At 41.9% G+C, this 19,173-nt stretch overlaps 1 protein-coding gene across 4 annotated transcripts; it reads right to left on the reverse strand.

Moving 5' to 3' along the window:
• Nucleotides 1–1,375: 1,375 nt before the first annotated feature.
• On the reverse strand, nt 1,376–18,733 carry SPATA2 (spermatogenesis associated 2). Of its 4 annotated transcripts, none has more exons than XM_088472133.1 (3): nt 18,597–18,733; nt 7,027–7,403; nt 1,376–2,641 (listed from the first exon to the last, which is right to left on the reverse strand). In XM_088472133.1, the coding sequence occupies exons 2-3, from the start codon at nt 7,342–7,344 to the stop codon at nt 1,391–1,393; spliced, it is 1,569 nt and encodes a 522-aa protein (XP_088328259.1). In that variant the 5' UTR covers nt 7,345–7,403; nt 18,597–18,733; the 3' UTR covers nt 1,376–1,390. The 4 variants fall into 4 exon arrangements, with proteins under 4 accessions (XP_088328259.1, XP_088328258.1, XP_088328257.1 ...); XM_088472132.1 differs by having other exon boundaries at nt 7,027–7,399; nt 18,523–18,733; XM_088472131.1 differs by having other exon boundaries at nt 18,523–18,733.
• Between the last annotated feature and the right edge of the window lie 440 nt (nt 18,734–19,173).

A 19,173-nucleotide genomic window follows, 5' to 3' on the forward strand; every position in this document is an offset into this window, starting at 1 on the left:
GCCAACTTCCCACGCACTATTCACCTCATTCTGCATTGAATCGCCCCCTAAGAAAGGGGATTACTACTAAATACATTTAAATGGCACTGTCAATGTGTCTTATATACGCTTCACAGTAAAGGACAAGAAAGAGGCCACTTCTAACTCTGCAGAGATAAATGACATGAAACAAAATCCCCCATTTTTTTCCACCCCCCCAACAAACAGTGGCTTTATCTCAACTACACGTCACCATGGCTTCAGGTGGCTGAAAAGGCAACTAATGTTTAAAGCTAGCATTAAATTAACATCCATAAGTAAAGGTTCAAGCATTGAGTAGCTTCCTTCCTGTCCTTATCCTTCCAATCTGCAGGGTCCCCAAAAGTCTCCAACAGTAGTGTACTGCTCTTATGTATATTACTACTAACTTAGCCCAAACAGGAAACTCATTTGTATTAAGTGGCCAATACAGCAAACTGGTATAGTTGGGTAAATTGCCAAAGGGTTGTGTATATTATTAAATGCAAAAATAACAAATTATGAACGATTTGCATATCGCATTTTTAGATACAATGTTAGTACGTTCCTCTGCAACACAGTGGTGAACACAATGAATTTTAGAGAGCAACCTGTTCTTTTATACACTAGCCTTTTTCTGCAATACTTCCCAAACTAAAAATAGTTACCCAATAACTTACCTACAGTATACACCGTCAAACGGCTATAGATTAGAAAACAGGGCACAGCCTTCTTAGGACAAAGCCAGACACAATCTTAAATACCACTTTGTGGGGATACTACATGCAAACTAGACATCAACAGCGAAGTAGAGTAACGTGATTAAGAAACTCATAATTTTGCTTACAGTTGCCACAAAATGTCTTTCTTCAAATTAAAAATGCATTAAGCAGTTGGGACCAACATATGTATAGGAATATACATCGGCAAAATAAAAAAATAAGTCTCTTAAAATTTAGAATTTTACATGTGCTTACCAAACAAATCCTCAGAAGTGCCCACTTGCTATAGAAATTAATAGCAATATTTGGAAAGGGGGGCTAAGCATATTTTCATTTGACTGTTTGAATTTATTACCAGAGGCAAAACCACATAATAACTTTTTTTTTTTTTTAATATATAATACTTTTCTTTTCTCTCTCTAAAATATGCATCAGTTTCTCTCCTTAAGGAACTTTAATTTAAATAGCAAGCCTACAAGGATTTATTGCTCCATGGTGTAGCAGCAATGACTAGGAGTAACCACAAAGCACTGATTGTAATCTCCCCCTGAACCAGTCTGGTTTTTGTTCTAGCGGTCAGTGGTAAATTCCAGTCTGGAGGTCCGGTCCCTTAGCCCTTAAAGAAAAAAAAAAAAAAAAACCCACAATAATAGGTGCAAGTTTAAGCAAGTTTATCTGTACACAACATGTGATAGTTGGGAGGATTTATAATTAAGTTGATTGTTTGATGCAAATTTATGGTGATCGCTTTTTCTGCAACAATATTCATGGGAATAAGCAACAACACAAGCATCGCACGAGACTTTGGAACAGACTGTGCAGGTGTTGGAAGCCCCGGCTCGGTTGCAAAAGCCACAGCGGAGTGTTGTGGAAGGCTTCATTTTGGGGTTTTGCTGAGAAACCCTGTCTTGGGACGATGTCACATAGGAAGGTTTCTCCCGCAACACTGAGCCAGAGGAGTAACTGTCATTTTGAACAGAAGTTTTGATAGGCAAGTTGCTCTGTTTGAGTAGAGGACAGTCTGGTCTATAAATAAGCATACTGTCACACTTTTGGCATATAGAGCCACTGGAGGATACACCACAATTTTGGCACTTCATCAAAACGGTCTCTTTGGCTACATGCGAACGCTTATGATAAGACGGATTCATCTTGTTTTCAAATAGCCAGACATCGGGCTTAGCAAGCTCTTGCCTTTTGACATTTAACATTCTAGAATCCATGTCCGTATATAAATCTACATCATCTTCATTAGGAAAATAACCAAATGTTGCATTCGCTCGTAAAAGTCCATTAGGGTTGGACGAAAGATTTAAAAATTCATCGGAGCAGCCATGCAGAGAGCTAGACATGGTTAGCAAAGAGGACGAAGGACGCATGATTTCATTTTTGAGGTCATCTTCTCCATCTACCAAAATGGCTTCTTTTCTCAGGCTAAGAGGGGCTGTCAGAGGTGGCTTATTTTTGCTATCCCAGTAGCTATCATACGCATCAACTGACTTAGATGGTTTGGTTACTTTCTGTTTAAAATAATCCTTTGAAGGAGCTCTCTCACTGGCAGATTTCTGAAGGACCATCCTCGCCATGGATATGTTTAAGGATTCTTTACACTCAGAACGCCTCTTCATTTCATCTGTGCACCCTCTAACATCTTCGTTACTGTTCCTTCGCTCATTTACTACATCAAGCTCCAAGTAGCCTTTATCCTTCACTTGCAGATAGATTTCGAGTAGGAGTTCACATTCAACTCTTGCTAGAAAAAGTTCAAAGGAAACTCTCTTGACTTGAGTGGTGTCTACATGTTCTTTTAGTCTGTAGACTGTGCCCAGTTCTTGTACATAACCCATATTATTCAAAATATGCAAGATGTCTTCATCGATTAAAGCAGATCTCACATAGTAAACAAATGGCCCAGTGTATGTCTAGTACATAAAAACAAAAATAGCATTAAGGTACAATAGAATAATATTAAATAATTTGTCAAAGATTCTCAGAAGATATATGAAAGTTCACATATGGCAATATACTGATAAATTTCACTGTATAGTTTTAAAAAAGCTGACATTTTTAATTGTTATTTACCACTTCACATATCATAACCTAGTAACTATAGCCATTGCGCAGGGCTTCAGTCAAGGCTAGAATAGTAATATGGTCACCCTAAATAACATGATCATACTCTATTTGCTTAATCAACAGCCATGCAAATACATGTTTGCGTGACAGGTAACAAATATTTTTAATCTGTACTTTCAGCAGGGGAAACTGGGTGAAAATCTTTCTTCTTTTTTTAATAAATACTTTACTTGCAGGCAGAGAGGGGAGGATGTACAGCCATGGCGAAAAGTTTTGAGAATGACACAAGTATTGGTTTTCACAAAGTTTGCTGCTTCAGTGTTTTTAGACCTTTTTGTCAGATGTTACTATGGTATTCTGAAGTAAAATTACAAGCTTTTATTAACAATTACATTAAGTTTATGCAAAGTCAATATTTGCAGTGTTGACCCTTCTTTTTCAAGACCTCTGCAGTTCCCCCTGGCATGCTGTCAATCAACTTCTGGGCCACATACTGACTGATGGCCGCCCATTCTTGCCTAATCAATGCTTGGAGTTTGTGGGCTTTTGTTTGTCCACCCTTCTCTTGAGGATTGACCACAAGTTCTCAATGGGATTAAGGTCTGGGGAGTTTCCTGGCCATGGACCCAAAATTTCGATGTTTTGTTCCCCAAGCCACTTAGTTATCACTTTTTTGCCTTCTGGCAAGGTGCTCCATCATGCTGGAAAAGGCATTGTTCCTCACCAAACTGTTCTTGGATGGTTGGGAAAAATTGCTCTTGGAGGATGTTTTGGTACCATTCTTTATTCATGGCTGTGTTCTTAGCCAACGGAGTGGGATCACTCACAATTTTGCCTGAGAAGCAACCCCACACATGAATTGTCTCCGGATGCTTTACTGTTGGCATGACATGACTGATGGTAGCGCTCACCTTTCCTTCTCCGGACAAATGTTATTCCAGGTGCCCCAAACAATCTGGGGATTCATCAGATAAAAAAAAAAACAACCTTTACCCCAGCCCTCCGCAGTCCATTCCCTGTACCTTTTGCTGAATATCAGTCTGTCCCTGGAGAGAAGTGGCTTCTTTGCTGCCCTTCTTGACACCAGGCCATCTTCCAAAAGTCTTCATCCTGTGTCATGCCAACAGTAAAGCATCCTGAGACATTCATGTGTGGGGTTGCTTCTCAGCCAAGGGAGTGGGATCACTCACAATTTTGCCTAAGAACACAGCCATGAATAAAGAATGGTACCAAAAAATCCTCCAAGAACAACTTCTCCCAACCATCCAAGAACAGTTTGGTGATGAAGAATGCCTTTTCCAGCATGATAGTTATCACTTTTGCCTTATGGCAAGGTGCTCCAAGTGGCTCGGGGAACAAAACATCAAAATTTTGGGTCCATGGCCAGGAAGCTCCAAAGACCTTAATCACATTGAGAACTTGTGGTCCATCCTCAAGTTCTGACAAACTCCAAGCATTGATTAGGCAAGAAAGGGCAGCCAGTCAGTCAGTATGTGGCCCAGAAGTTGATTGACAGCATGCCAGGGCGCATTGCAGAGGTCTTGAAAAAGAAGGGTCAACACAAATATTGACACTTTGCATAAACTTAAATGTAATTGTCAATAAAAGCCTTTTATGAAATGCTTGTAATTTTACTTCAGTATACCATAGTGACATCTGACAAAAAGGTCTAAAAATACTGAAGTAAACTTTGTGAAAACCAATACTTGTGTCATTCTCAAAACTTTTGGCCATGGCTGTATTATAGCAGCACAGATCGTGCAGCTATAACTCTTCCCGCTTCGCCTCTTTACAGAGGCGAAGCAGAACCAATGAGATGTATTAAAATCTCATCTGCTGAAGTGGGGGAGTGAAAACTCGACCCTCCAGCGATCCCCGTCTGAGCACACAGTACATCAGCCTAGTGCACACCGACACATTACTCAGATACCAACTGTCCTTAAATTCATACACCCATTTAAGCTTATTGCTATAGTTATGTTTTATCATCCCCAAAACTGCTCCCACAACGAAGACAGGAGAGGAGGACCAGCTGCCGAGGTAAGTATCGGAGGGAGTGGGAGTGCTGGTAAAGAGACAGGATAAAACTGGGCTGTACCGAGCTGGTGTGGGGCCTAAGGTGACTTGGCACATGCCGAGTCAATTAAACTAGTTTTAAATAATTGGTTAACGATATATTTCTATTATTGGGTTTGTTTTTGGGGGGGAATTTATCATAAACTTGCCAGTTCCGCATCATCGCTCTATACAGCGTCTGTGACCCTTGAGATTGCCTACCTGTCTTACGGTTTGGTAACATTAAAACAATGCACTACTTTATCGGTTGGGTTTATAGTTTAGCAAGCACTATTTGCATCATATAGGAAACTTGAAGGGTCACAGATGTTACAGTGTAAAAAACCAACAAAAAAAAAAAAAACAGTATTTTTAGGATGTAGGGTGCATGCATCCAGGCATAGCACTGTTACTGAATTCCCATCACAACTATAAATGAATTAATATTTCAGGTTAGTGTCTGCTTATTATGATATGTACTAATTATGTAACTAAACATGAAGGCATGTATGTGTGGGTATAGGCATGCTCCTGAGAATAGGTGCTGCTAATGTGTTCTTATAAAGCAGTATTTTTGTTTGTATTTTATTGTATAACAGATCCAACTAGTTTTAGATAATTGAATAGGGAAATAATTTGTGAGAGACAATTAACTTAAAGGAAATGGAGCTGACAGCTTATAGCACACTACAGACTAATGTCATTGTATATAACCGACTTTAATACAATGTTTACTGTACAATGAATGGAAAAATGATTCAAAATGTCTACAGTTTCTATACAGTATTAGTTGTAATCGCAAAAGCACGTAATTACACACTACGGGCAATGAGCGACTCACTTTTTAAAAAGTGAGTGGGTCCGGCAGGAAGCACTGGCAAAGTATCTTCCCCAGCATCTTCCCAAACCAATCATATTCGGGCAGCAGCATCTCCTTGTCCAATGAGGATGCCCGCCCCTTCCCGGCTCGCTATCTATCGGAGGACATAATGAGCAGGGCCAGGCCTAATGCCACCACAGTAAGGGAGGGGGAGGTAGGGGGTCTGTGCACGAGGAGCCTGGAGCCAGCCCAGAGAGGCGGCAGCCCCAGCATGTGCTTCCCGGTCCTGACTGCAGCTTGCTGGGGAGAACAAAGGGGCAGCTTAGAAGGTATGTAACCTGTTGCCTCGGCTAATGAGGGGCAGTGCGGCAGGGCTGGGTGTAGGCAGCACAGGATAGCGTTAATATCCTCACAACCCCTCTGCTGTCTTGCCAATACGCCACATTCTCTGATCTATATATTCAGCCTCACATTGCCCTCCTGCTCACCTCTGGCTCCTGTGGACCCCTGCTGTCACATGGTTTACAAGTTTGGGTGGGACGGATAACGTGTGGAGGCCTTACCGACTAGGGGAAAGCCGGAGGAGTGGGGACGGATGCCCCGTCTTAATTGCTCCAGGGTGCTGCCATTGTGTGGTGGGACCAGTTTGTGCAATGCCATTGCCCCCTGTACTGCACCAGCTATCTACCTTTGCCCCCTCTCCACCCCAGCACTGCCCCCTCCTTGACATCCAGCACTGTTGCAACTGCTGTCTGCCCTTACCCCCTCCCTACCCTCAGCACTGCCTGCCCTTACTGCCCTCTACCCCTACATCTATCCCAACTTCTCTCTGCCTTTACCCCTAGCTCTACCCCAACTGCTGCCTGCCCTCACCCCCCATAATATGTGATGGCACCCAGAAACAGTGGAGTAGGACCCCGATTTTTTTAAAGTGAGGGGTCCCTGGCCCACAAATTTTTCCGCTCAGCGCGGTCACTGATTATTCTTTGTTTAACCTCAATATTAAATGTAACATCCCACTATTCATATAAAACATTTCATGAGAGAAACAAGGGAACTGGATGTAGAACAAGACTAGCCAACTATGCATTAATTTAATAAGCTATGAAAAAAAAAAATATGATCATGGATAGAAGTATCATGAACAATTTAAAGCTCAGGCCTGTAATTACGATTTGGGAAATCTGCTGCAAAAACACACAATATCTAGGTTTTAGTCTTGTGTTTAAGAAGGGTATTGTTAACATCTTTAAAAGGGAAGATTTTTTACAGCATTGTAATTTCAATCCAGTAACATGTTTATTAACCAATTACTACAACTAGATAAAACTAAAGCCGTGCAAGGGCTTTCCTCACCTTGATATTTTTGTATTCTTTCTTCCAAGGATATAAGAAGAGATTAATGCCGATGGTCTCCAGCATAGCTGCAGCATTATGGAGGGAGCGTAAATTAGAAGTCCGCATGGATTTCAGGGAATTCTCACAAACTTCGTAGAACCTGATCAGCCGAAATCGATATATGGGATCAATTTTCGGCAGGCTGAGTAAGGCAGAGGCGGCGGTGCGAAGGTATTCATCGCTAATGGCTCGCTGTTTACTGTCTGACGCTTCCAGTTTGGACTCATGGAACTGTACATATTTTCTGAAGAGGTCTTCTTTGTACTTTGTATCCATTGAAAAGTGGTTTTATACACAGGTTTGCAGTTACCTCATCTCATCCATGGCTTGTCTGTCTGGTGAGGATAGAATGGAGAGTCATGACTATCATCCTGCCAAATACAAGGACTCTGGAGTAGTATCAGTGCTAATCAGATATCCATACAAATCACATTTACAATTTACTTATGTAGTGTTCGTTCTAGCACCCTGTACCTGTCACAATCTGTGCAGTTCCTCTAGCCTGCCTGGGGTGTCACACTCTGCTCTAGTACTTCTAACACACAACCTGCTATATTTCAGCAGTTTGTTGCATCAGCTAAGTATGCTAGAAGCACCAGAGCAGAGAGCAACACCCCAGGCAGGATAGAGGAACCGCACAGGCTGTGATAGGTGCAGGGTGCTAGAATGTAGACTATTATGGTATAACATTTATAGATAAGTACTTTGGTCCATATGTACTTGTTAGCAGTTCAGCTATTCTTATTCCAAGATGTTCTAATTCTCTTGTATTATGGGAATACACCTCTAAGGATCTGCAGTTGTCTTTAAGAAAACAATCTGTTAACAACCTCTCCTAGAAAAGTGTTACACGATATGAGAAAGGGATTTCCAATAATATAAAAGGAAAAGTAATTTAAGGAAAGGAGCCATTCAGAAAGGAACTGACAGTAATAAGTGTATTTGTCATTGGGTGGAAATCAAGGAGGCAACGGACTAGAATTAAACACAGCCATCTGTACATCAACATATGAGATGCACAAGTCTTTGATATTTTTCCTTAACAAAGTAAAATAGTAATAAATAAGTTGCAAAACTGCTCTAATTTAAAAAGAAATTTAATAAATTTTAAATTGTCTATTTTTTTAAAGCCTTTCTATAAGCACAAATGTGTTCAATAGTTTGAAACGTTTTTCTTTTTCACACTGATCCAGTCACGTCTGCATCTTATGGGTCTCACTGGAAAAGTCCATAGCAAAAATGTAATTTCAAAAGACCAGTCTTAAGCCGCGTATCAACTAGCAGATATTAATGAGCGATTGCACGATTAAAGCTGGCCACACATCTAAAGATTATCTGTCCAACCAGCCAACTAGTTGATTGGTTGGAATGAAAATCTGGTAAGGTATGAAAGCAAATGCCAATCAGCAATTTGCTCCCAAACGCCGGAAAATGGACAAAAACTGTTGTTTGAACAAATGGTTTAGATCAAATATTTAACAAACTTGTCTGACGTCCATTTTCATCTGTTTTCTGGCATTTAGATGCAAATTGCTGATCATCAGTTACTCCCATACGTTAACAGATTTTTATTCCAACCAATCAACTAGTTGGCTGCTTGGATGTAAGTTGATCTAGTGTGTGGCCAGCTTAAGACATTGTAATTGTGCAATCGCTCATTAATCGGGTATGAAAATACCGAAAACGACCAGCATTGTGCGCTACCGCTGGTCGTTTTCTACATCAATCATCGACTGGACATGCTGATTGATCTGCCGATAACGACAGATTGACCAGGTTAAGGGATGAGGGAGGGTGCCTACACTGAACGACTATTCACTCAGTGTAGGCACTGCAGGGGAAGAGGAACGACTGTACGATCACAATATTGTAATCGTACTATCGTTTCACTATCTGCTAGTGAATACGCACCTTAACCTAATCACTAAGTTACACTTTTCAGCTCTTCTCTTATAATTCTACTCTATTTAGACTCAGACACTGATTGGGCATAGGGACTGTAAAGCAAATGACAACCCAGGGTCCCCTCAGCTCCTCCAAACAGAATGTTTTGTGCCGGTGCAAACAGCACTATCTGAAATTTATGCATATTTTCTTAAAAAGGGTTGCATCTGCGCAAATATAGGTGACACAAAAAATAGTATTTTCACTGTGCTTTTGCATTTTCATTTTATTAATTCTGAACATTTAGATAATTTGAAATTTTAACATTTATTTTTAGCATTAGTTAAGTCTATGACACTATTAAATTGAGAGAAAAAAAAAATCTTAAGTCCATGCTTATGTTCAAAACCCTTTTAGAGACATGAATCATTTCTACATGTGAAAATGACAAATCAGTTTATACAGACTCCAGGGTATCCGGTCATTAGGTCTACATTGTCTAGATCAGTGGTCGGGGAACAGGGGGTAAATTACCCCACATAGGGTAAACATGAAATTCCTGGGGGTAATGGACGGACAGCCGGGGATCCATATAAATCATTCTATAATATAGAATGATTCATATGCATGCCCGGCTGTGCCGCAGGGAGGCTCTAAGTCAGACACCCACTGAGATGTTATTACCAGCGGGCGCCAGGCTCCTTCCCTGCAGCGCCCTGTTAGCCGGAGGCTGGAGTTCTCTTCTGAACTCCAGCTTCCGCCTCTCTCCATGCGCACTACGGGAGAGACGTGGTAGAGACGTCATGACGTCTCTCCCATAGTTCCGAGGAGCAGCCGGGCAGACAGGACGAAAACAGATGCAGGAGGTAAGTGGTTTTTTTTTTGTTCAAGCGGCACTACAGGGGCATTATATGGGGGCACTACTACAGGGGCATTATATGGGGGAACTACTATATGATTTCCTTCCTTTCAAATCAAGGGGGTAACGTCGGCGTATCTAAATATATTTTGGGGTAAAAGGTAAAAAAAAGTTCCCTGACCCCTGGTCTAGATAGACAATGTTTGGGTAGACAATGGAAGATAGACAGGCAATAGATAGACAGGGTCTGAAGGTCACAGACTAAAGGTCGACTGGTAACATGATCGACTGGTATAAAGGTCGACATGGTCATTAGTTCAACCCTCATATGGTCGACATGCAAATGGTCGCCACACTGTTTTTGTTTTTTTTGTTTTTAGCCCTAATCTTTACCCTAACCCTCCATCTTGGTGCCTAACCCCAACAGTCGGAGTAAGTGCCTAACCCTAACAAAAAAAAAAAGTGTCGACCATTTGACTATATGAGTGTCGAACTACTGCCTGTCGACCTTGTTACTAGTCGACCCGTCGAAGCAAGTGCTGAACCCTATATTTTTTTTTTTCTTTAAATGTGTCGACCATTTGACTGAATGAGTGTCGACCTTGTTACCAGTCAACCTTTAGTGTGTCGACCTTCAGTCCCTGACCATCTATTGCCTGTCAATCTTCCATTGTCTACCCAAACATTGTATAGCTGGACAATGTAGACCTAATGAACCACACCCAGTCTCCAGTCAGGTGTTGCCAACATGAGTACAGGAAATGTAATAAATAGTAATGTGCTATGTATAACTACTAAATAATTAGGGTATGTTACTTCAGAAATCTTTAGCCATTGTACTTCTGTATATTTTTTTAAACTCAGAATTTATGAAAAATGTAAAATATATATAGCCAAAAGACAATGGGACGGCACTCCAGCATGAGTAGTCGATCACAATGAGTGCCATCTCATTGTCTATCTTTGAGAGTACCTCAGGACAGGCACCCGGGCCAGTTGTTTTATTAGATTAATTGGAGACCACGACCACCACCTTTTATAAATTAGTGGTTGATAAAACTAGATAGTGCAAATAAGTATTTTCACTATCCCTGGTAGAAACCGATTGAAGATCTGCTCTAGATGATTAACCTAGGGCAGAAACACTTAACTAAAAAGCCATCACTTCCTTCTTTTTGTATGGGGATAATAACCAGCCCTGTGAGCTATATTTTGAGGGCAGACTTCAGGTGCAGACTGGGGATACCCAGATAGGATTAAATTAGATATGCAAATCCCATTGTTACAGTGGAAAATATAAAAAGTACACTATCAATCTGGAATAGTTATGTATGACCGCTGGGTGTGAGCTCGATGGGTGAAGATCCCGACATCGGAGATAAGTAGGCTATCCCTACCTCCCCCCCCCTTAGGGGTGCCTAACCCTAACCTCCCCCCATGGGTGCCTAAACCCAACCCCCTCCTCCCCGCAGCCTAACCCTCCTGGGGGGGGCCCCTAACCCTAACGTCCCCCCGGGGGTGCCTAAAGATAGCTGACAGTTGCACTCATGGTGCAATCAAAGTTTGCAGTTCTAAAATATTTCTCTAAGCGCCATCATTCTATCCACTCCCATATTGCAATCTCTCTAATCGCCACCTACACCACGTTGCCAGGGCCATAACTTCTGTGCACTGGGCAGTCACTGCTGCTCTCCGTCCCCCGCACATAAGACGTAATGATGTCACAGTAGAGAGGGCCATTAAGAAGGAATCTCAGTGTCGGGCACATGCCAAGGAAGTGCTGGGCAGCTCCTCAGATTGCTGTTGCAGGCACATTACTAGCCAATTACAGGTGCCACTGGGGCAGCAATGATGCCATCCCCTTTGTGTAGCAAGCTGGTCAGTGCCACTGGAATCCTAGTCGTCATAATGCAACAAGTGTTTGCAGGGGAATTCAATTCCCAACACGGGCATGATGTGCTCATTCTGGCGTCTGCATCACAAATTTTGCCTCGACCCTATAGAGGTGCAAGGGAAAACTTGCTATGTCGGTACAACTGTAAGCGCCTCTTATGTACGCAGCCGGGCATTGGCAATTCCTGTTAAATTGAAACCCATCCTTTGTGTCCTCCCAAAGAGATGAGAAATTCTGATTGACAATACAATCTCCATTGCACCTACCAGGAACCAACAGAATTGGTTTGAAGCATTTCACCAATACACATATAATGTTCAGTGCTGTGCACCACTGTTTCTATTTCTGTGCCTGGGTCTTCCCTCAGGAGCGATAACAGCTCAGGTGAATGCCAAGCATCAGGAGTTTATTTCAATAGTTCCCAGTAGCCGTACTTAGGTATTTTAAAGCACACTATGTAGCTATAGGGTTTTGTATAAAGTGTTAAGCGCAGGCTGTATCATTCCAGATGCATATACGTGTATGAAAGGGGGGTTTGGAAAAAACCTGCGCCTATTAGTGCAGTAAGTTAAGTAAAGCGCACGTGCTTAAAGTAGAATTGTGCGAACCAAATAAAAAAATCTTTGAGGCTTATCTGAAACTCTGCATGGATATTCCAACCAGTGGGATGAACCGTATGTTCTGGTGTCTGGAGACCTTAAAAGAAGGGGCTCGGTCAGAGCCAGATGGGGTAAGTAATATAGTGTAGTACTTCTTTGATAAGAAAATTTTTGGCAATGCAGATAATATATTTGCGTACAAGAAAGCACTGACTACTTTCTTTTTTTTTTTTTTTAAGATTCCTGAGCACTTCCTCCGATATCCCTTGGTAACCCCAGGTTATAGGCTTTAAACCAAATAGAAACAACCCATTGTCAGTGATCATTTTACCAAAAAGGGGATTTATTACAATTTGAAGGGATATGAAACACAGGAATAGACACAAATGTTAAGGTAATTTAAACAATAAAGAAGGTGCTTATCTGCAAAGAAGCCAGAGTCCTTGGGAAAGGCTGGAATAGTGGTCCCAACGCTTTTCGTCCTCCTCAGGGGTGGTAGTATAGCCCAAAGAGTGCCCCTTATATACTGAACTAATGAGCAATTGCTGAAATTGATTTTGGCGTTAATCGCCATTCTGCGCATGCGTAGGGAGTGGAACATATTTGGTGACGTCATCCATGACGTCTGTGGCATCCCACTATGCCCTGCAATGAGAGCCGTGCATGTGCAGACCACGGCGTCATCCAGTGGCTATGTCATAATTGACTAACTGGTCACGTAAGTTTGGTCCTCTTTTATAGCTAGGCATCATTCTAGAATTAAATAACAATGGTAACTCTGAATCAGTGTTTATCAGAGGCCATAGTTGTTTGGCCTTTTTTACCACCATTTTAGTTTTCGTGGTAAATGTGTTACCCCAAGGTATAGTATGTTGCAATGAATCCTTATTTGGTATAGGTTTCAATGTATCAGCTCTCGGTATAGCTAAAAAAAATTTGCTTTGTATCCTCCAAAAAAATTTTATCATATCCCCTCAGCTGGAATTTCTGTATCATCTGTTGCATATCTATTTCCATCTGATGTTCATCACTAGTTATGCGTTTTATACGTAACAATTGGGAGTATGGTAACCCCTTACGAAGTGCTAGGGGATGAAAGCTATCGTTTCGCAACATGGTGTTTCTATCGGTGGGTTTCACATATAAGGCAGTTGACAATATGCCATCCCTTAAAGATATATTGACATCCAAAAATGTAATCATGTGGGAGCTAATTTTATAAGTAAGCTGAGCTGCATGTCCTGACCGATTATGGTATCCCAACAATTCCCTCAACATGCAACATGTAGTCTTCACCCTCCCAAACAATTAATAAATCATCGATGAAGCGTAGGTATATTTTCAGATGATTCTGTATAATTGGAGCAGTGCAAAAAAGTTGCTGCTCAACCATATACATGTACGCATTGGCGTAGGATGGGGCCACATTTGACCCCATCGCTACGCCCGCTAGTTGTATATAAAATCGATTGTCATACAAAAAATAAGTGTTTTTTCAATACCATTTCCAACAATTTTTAAAAAAAAGTGGACATTGGGACCTTTATAGTCTGCATTATCTTGGATCAGCATCTGTACTGCCTTCATACCATCATTATGTGGTATGCTGGTGTACAGACTATTGATATCTGCACTACATAATAAAGTATTATTGGGAAACCTTCCCTTAGTTTGTAAAATATCAAAGACGTAGTGTCTTTCACATAGGAAGGTATCTTTTGTACACACGGATTAAGATAGCTATCTAGATACACTGTAAGGGTACACTGTATCGCCCTATCGTGGGCATATTTTTTATTCGGTAGCCACGTGGTATTACTTTCTCCCGTTAATGGTCTGACAGCGTTATCCCATGATATAAGAAATCAAGTTCTTTCTTTTTTAACTTCACCCACTCATTAAATAGATCTTCATTAGACCTCATGCTGGTATCATCACTTAGCTTACTAGTGAACAAGATGGTATCCACTTCAGAATCAGTGTAACTAAATTGCTCCTTATTGTCAACCTCCAGTAATTCCTGGACATGTAGATGTGTGTCAGCGTCAGCTCCTGCCATCTGTATTGTTGCAATATCTGACCAATATAATTTGGTTTAGGTAATCCTTGCCGTTATGGTATAAGAAAATTATATCAATTCCTCATAACCAGTCAATCCAGCTAAGGCATATAAAGTCATATAATATGAAGATACTGTGCCTTGCATTGGACGTCTTCCACACCAGTGGTCTGTCCTCAAATATATCCAATCATCCGGCACTAGTTTGTTTATATAGAAATCTTTGTGCTCCCGTGCATTCCAAGGGTCATATAGTAGCCCAGTAATATCCGTGAATAATGGCGGCACTGGGAGACTTTAGTAGATTAAAATAATGCCTTTATTTCCTACGTTTCGGAAATGAATCCGTCGTCAGGGAAGCAGAGCTATTGAATACAAGTAAGGATTTATGTAATGACTCATTTGTTAAAAAAAAAATTTGGGGGGGGGGGATTGAGGGACTACAAAAAAAAAAACAAAAAAACAGTGGAAACACATAAGGAGATTTTCAGAGAGCCAGTATAGCTGGGTACAGATATATTGGCCGATCAATTGATCAGCCAATATATCTGCTGCACGTCAGCCAGTGTGTACCAGCGATATGTCTGAACGGCGTCGTTCGCACACATATCGCATTGGCTTCGCTGCACAGCTGCCTGCAGACATATCTGTTCATCGGCAAGTGTGTACGGGCAATCTGCAGACCACCCATACACACACAGCGATAATTGCGGGGAGGGGGGGCGGGACACGCCCCCCCGGCCGCCGGGACCCGCTGCAGCATGCAGATGGTTGTTCAGTTTGTATGAATGAATATCATCTGCAGACAGATCGCTTAGTTGTGTACCCACCATAAGAGTGCCTCAACCTTCCTATGTTTTTAATCGCAATACAGTGCATTGTAAATGACCACCACATGGGAATTAAATCAGTGATAATTTACATGGACGTTCATTTACTTTTCATATAACTTTATAAATTTGTTTAAACTTTGTACAGAAAATAAATGGATATAATAATCATGACATGAATGCAACCGCTTGAGGACAGAAATAATCAACTAAATCTTCTCTCTTAACATGAGTTCATTATTGCATTATATTCTAGTGTCTGTTAAAGTCTGGGGGTGCAAAGAGGTGGCAAAGTGTGCTCAGATAATATTCCTCTAAAAATGAACTGAGTGTCTATGGTGCTCTGAAAGGAAAGCAAAATCAGGGGTCAAGACTGTGAAAGACTGTAGGGGTAGTAAGGGAGAAAGAGGTTTCACTGTGGACTCAAGTGTGCAACAGAATATCTCTGCTACCCATGCGGAACACTGACAAATTAGTGAGTTAGCTCCGAGGTTGGTTTTCTAACAGCTGGTCACTACCATCATACTTCTAGATGCCTGAACTTTTTCCACACCTAATTTAGACATCATGGGCGGAATTCAATTGTTTTCGCGGCCCGCATCTCCCGTCTAAAGTGACAGGAGATCGCGGGCCGCTATGCAATTGTTCCAGATTTTCGTGCTGATCGCGCCCAAAGTGGTCGGGTTTAGCTGCATAAAGCAGCTCAACCCGACCAAAGTGCTGGGCGCGAACGCGAAAAGTGATGTTTGGGCCCCCAAACATGTCACTTTTCGCACATTTCAGCTCTCACCCCCCTGGGGCTGCGAGCTGAAATGTAGCGCTGTCAGCTGATCGTGCCCAACAGGAGCAAGAATTGAATAGCTCCGTCGGGCTCGATGGGGGCAGGAATCAATTGAATTCCGCCCCATGTGGCTAAAAAGTCATTCAATAAAAATGCAAAGTGCATTTTAGCATCAGCACTTACACACTAGCTAAGATTTATAGGTACTTATTAACACCATTGACTAACTTGTGCCCTGACCCATTATACTACGTTACTGTACAAAACAGTCTATATAAAGATTAAAGACAGTTCATAAAAGTGGCTCACCGTGATCTGGTCTCATGTTCTCATTAAAATATATAATTCCCAACACTCCATTGTCATACCTCCAAAGGCTACACAAGGTAATACAACACCTATTGATTCTGAGGTTACCAAATTCTATTTCATGACTCAAGGTGCGTGCAGAGAATGACATACATAACTGTGCCATGTTGATGGACAACTGTAATGACTGGCACATATCCATATTGCATTTGTAAGCAATGCACGTGACAGGTAATATACCTATAATTATCTGTACAAAAAGATATAAGCAGTGACTGTAGATAAAGTTCTTGGCCTACAAGCTGGTCAGCTTACCATACCGCATCCTTTACCAACTGTATTCAGACAACACTATCCATTATATTTAGTAAATTTCAAGACAATATTGGTAGTATTCACAATATGGTTTACCATTTGGCAAAAAAAAATAAAATAAATGATATTAGAAGTCACCTCGGATTTCCCCGGTCTATATAAAGTAGCTCTTACAGTAGCCATTTTTTTCACTAGTCACAAAACTATTAACCTTCTGCCCCCTGGTGGAAAAATAACTTTATATTACAGCGGGACTCCTACCAGAATTATTAGCAGTTGCTTAGCAGTGAAAGGCAGAATCTTCCTCAAAACAAAAAAAAAAAATTAGATCAAAAAAATTCTAATTTCCCTCAGGGAAATGTAAGCAAACATACCCAGAATGAAACTACTGAGCTTGGCCATACACTGTCTCTCCTGCAATCTAGATAAGCAGGGATTTGCAGAGTGGTGACAGGGGGGAATTATGGAGACATAACTATGCCCACCACAAAGAAGTGAACTGCACTTTAAAGTTGAGCTATACTTTCTCTAAAGGCTTCACAGCACCACAGACATCATCCCATAATGGACTGGATTGCTGGGAGCAATGATATGAAGAAAGAGCTTCCCAGTATACTCACCTGAGCAATAGGAGGAGTTTGAGGGAGATTACAAAGAACATTCTATCAACTACAAGTTTATAATGAATAAAGTTACCACTGGTAACAGGACTGTCTCAGGGTTACAACCCTGTTTATTTTACAAGCAAAGTATTACACAACAATATAGCAATCCCATTTTCAGATAGGAAATATATTGAATTTATAAACGCTATATAGGTAACCATTACAAACTACTGTGATACATGTTTGGTAGTATTACCTGTAAGAACTATTACAACACTACACAAAACAGATCACAAGTATGGCAATGTATCATAAGCACCAGAGCCGTAACTAGACTTTTTGGTGCCCTGTGCCAGAAAGAGCATTGGCGCCCCCCTCATTTTTCAAAGGGACAGAATGCACCCAAAAAAGGGCCATGGCCTCATGTGGAAGGGCCAGGGAAGAGATAGGAGAGGCCAGGAGATGCTGGATATGAAATAAGATGAAGCTACAAGCAAGAATGATAATAAAACAGAAATTTAACTGGCCCAAACAGCGCCCCCTGATCTGTGGTGCCCTGTGCGATGGCACCGGCCGCACTACCCTAGCTACGGCTCTAATAAGCACTTAGAAACACCAAAACCCTGAAGCTCCATACAATGGCTAGCTCCCACCATTAATACCTTCTACTGACAATACCTTCCGTAAATAGAAGGTATTGTAATTGTGCATATATGACAATATCTTTATAACTGCAGGGACGCCATAAAGTTGTACAGTTCATTCTTTATCATAAGATGACAGAACATTAATAATTAGCAATCCTTTGCATTATCAATTTTTACATATGACAGAAAAAAAAATTAAATAATAAATAGAATCCAAAATATTTAGGTGGCATTGGAAGATGTAGTAGCTGGGGCTGCATGACATGGAGGAAGCATATACTGGTTAGGCTCCTGAATAGATCATGTATGCAGGTGGTTTTAACTGTATAGTGCAATGCGCAGCAAGTGATAGTATATATCTATAGCAACTATACAGCAAGCCCCTGTCCCAATATTCCGTGTACAGGGGGGACAACGCTCGGCAGCTGACTGCAATCTGGCAGCTATACAGAAAGCTCTGCCCTAGCAATGCACGACATAAAGTGTATGAGGGCTGAGTATAAGTGGCAGAGCATTTTCTGTAGGATACAGGTTACTGGGGCAGGGTGAGGTGTGCTGCCGGCTCCCTGTCACTCTCCTCCCCCTGGCTGTGGAAATACACCACCTAGTGCGCAGACCTGGGCACATGCACCATCCATGGCACACCTTCTCCCGGCCGCCGGACATACGCACCCGAGCCGAGAATTAGGGAGGCGAACCCGCCAGAGCGCTCCCCTTCACATCCCGAACCGCAGCTTCGCCCTCACCTCCGCCATTATGAGAGAGAACGCTTCACTTCCTCCTTCTTGCGACGTCAGCACGCAGCCTGCGGGGACGCGCACGTCAGCGTGGCATCGCCTTCCTTCTACCGGGTTGCGCGCCCCCGCCGCCTGCTTAGCAGCACGGCACGGGTCAGGACAGGTGCCTGCAAGGTGGTGGTAATGCCAAACTTGCCGGTGGTGGTGGAGAACATGCTTCCGTCATGCAGGTCACCTGTTGAAACCTCACCCCACCACCCGATCGTTAGATAATAAAAAAAGGTCGACATGGTCATTAGGGTGAACATTATTCTGTAGACGTGTTTGAGTCAACAGGGTTAAATGGTGGACACATTCAAAAGGTCGACATTTAACATGCATATCTCCCAACATGACCCTCTCCAGGAGGGACACAATGTTCTGGTCCTGGACTTCCCTGGTAATTTATGATTGGTGGCGGTACCAGAGGTGGGGCTGCAGCACAGTCCAAAATTCAAATAGGGGAGTCACACCAACTGCCAGTGAGTCCCAGCCAGTGATGTTTGGCAGTGTGTGAAATGACAGTTGGTGTGGTTTCCCTATTTGA

Source organism: Taudactylus pleione, unplaced genomic scaffold (assembly GCF_031769625.1).
Source record: "Taudactylus pleione unplaced genomic scaffold, aTauple2 ptg000121l, whole genome shotgun sequence".
In the NCBI taxonomy this organism is placed as follows: Eukaryota; Metazoa; Chordata; class Amphibia; order Anura; family Myobatrachidae; genus Taudactylus; species Taudactylus pleione.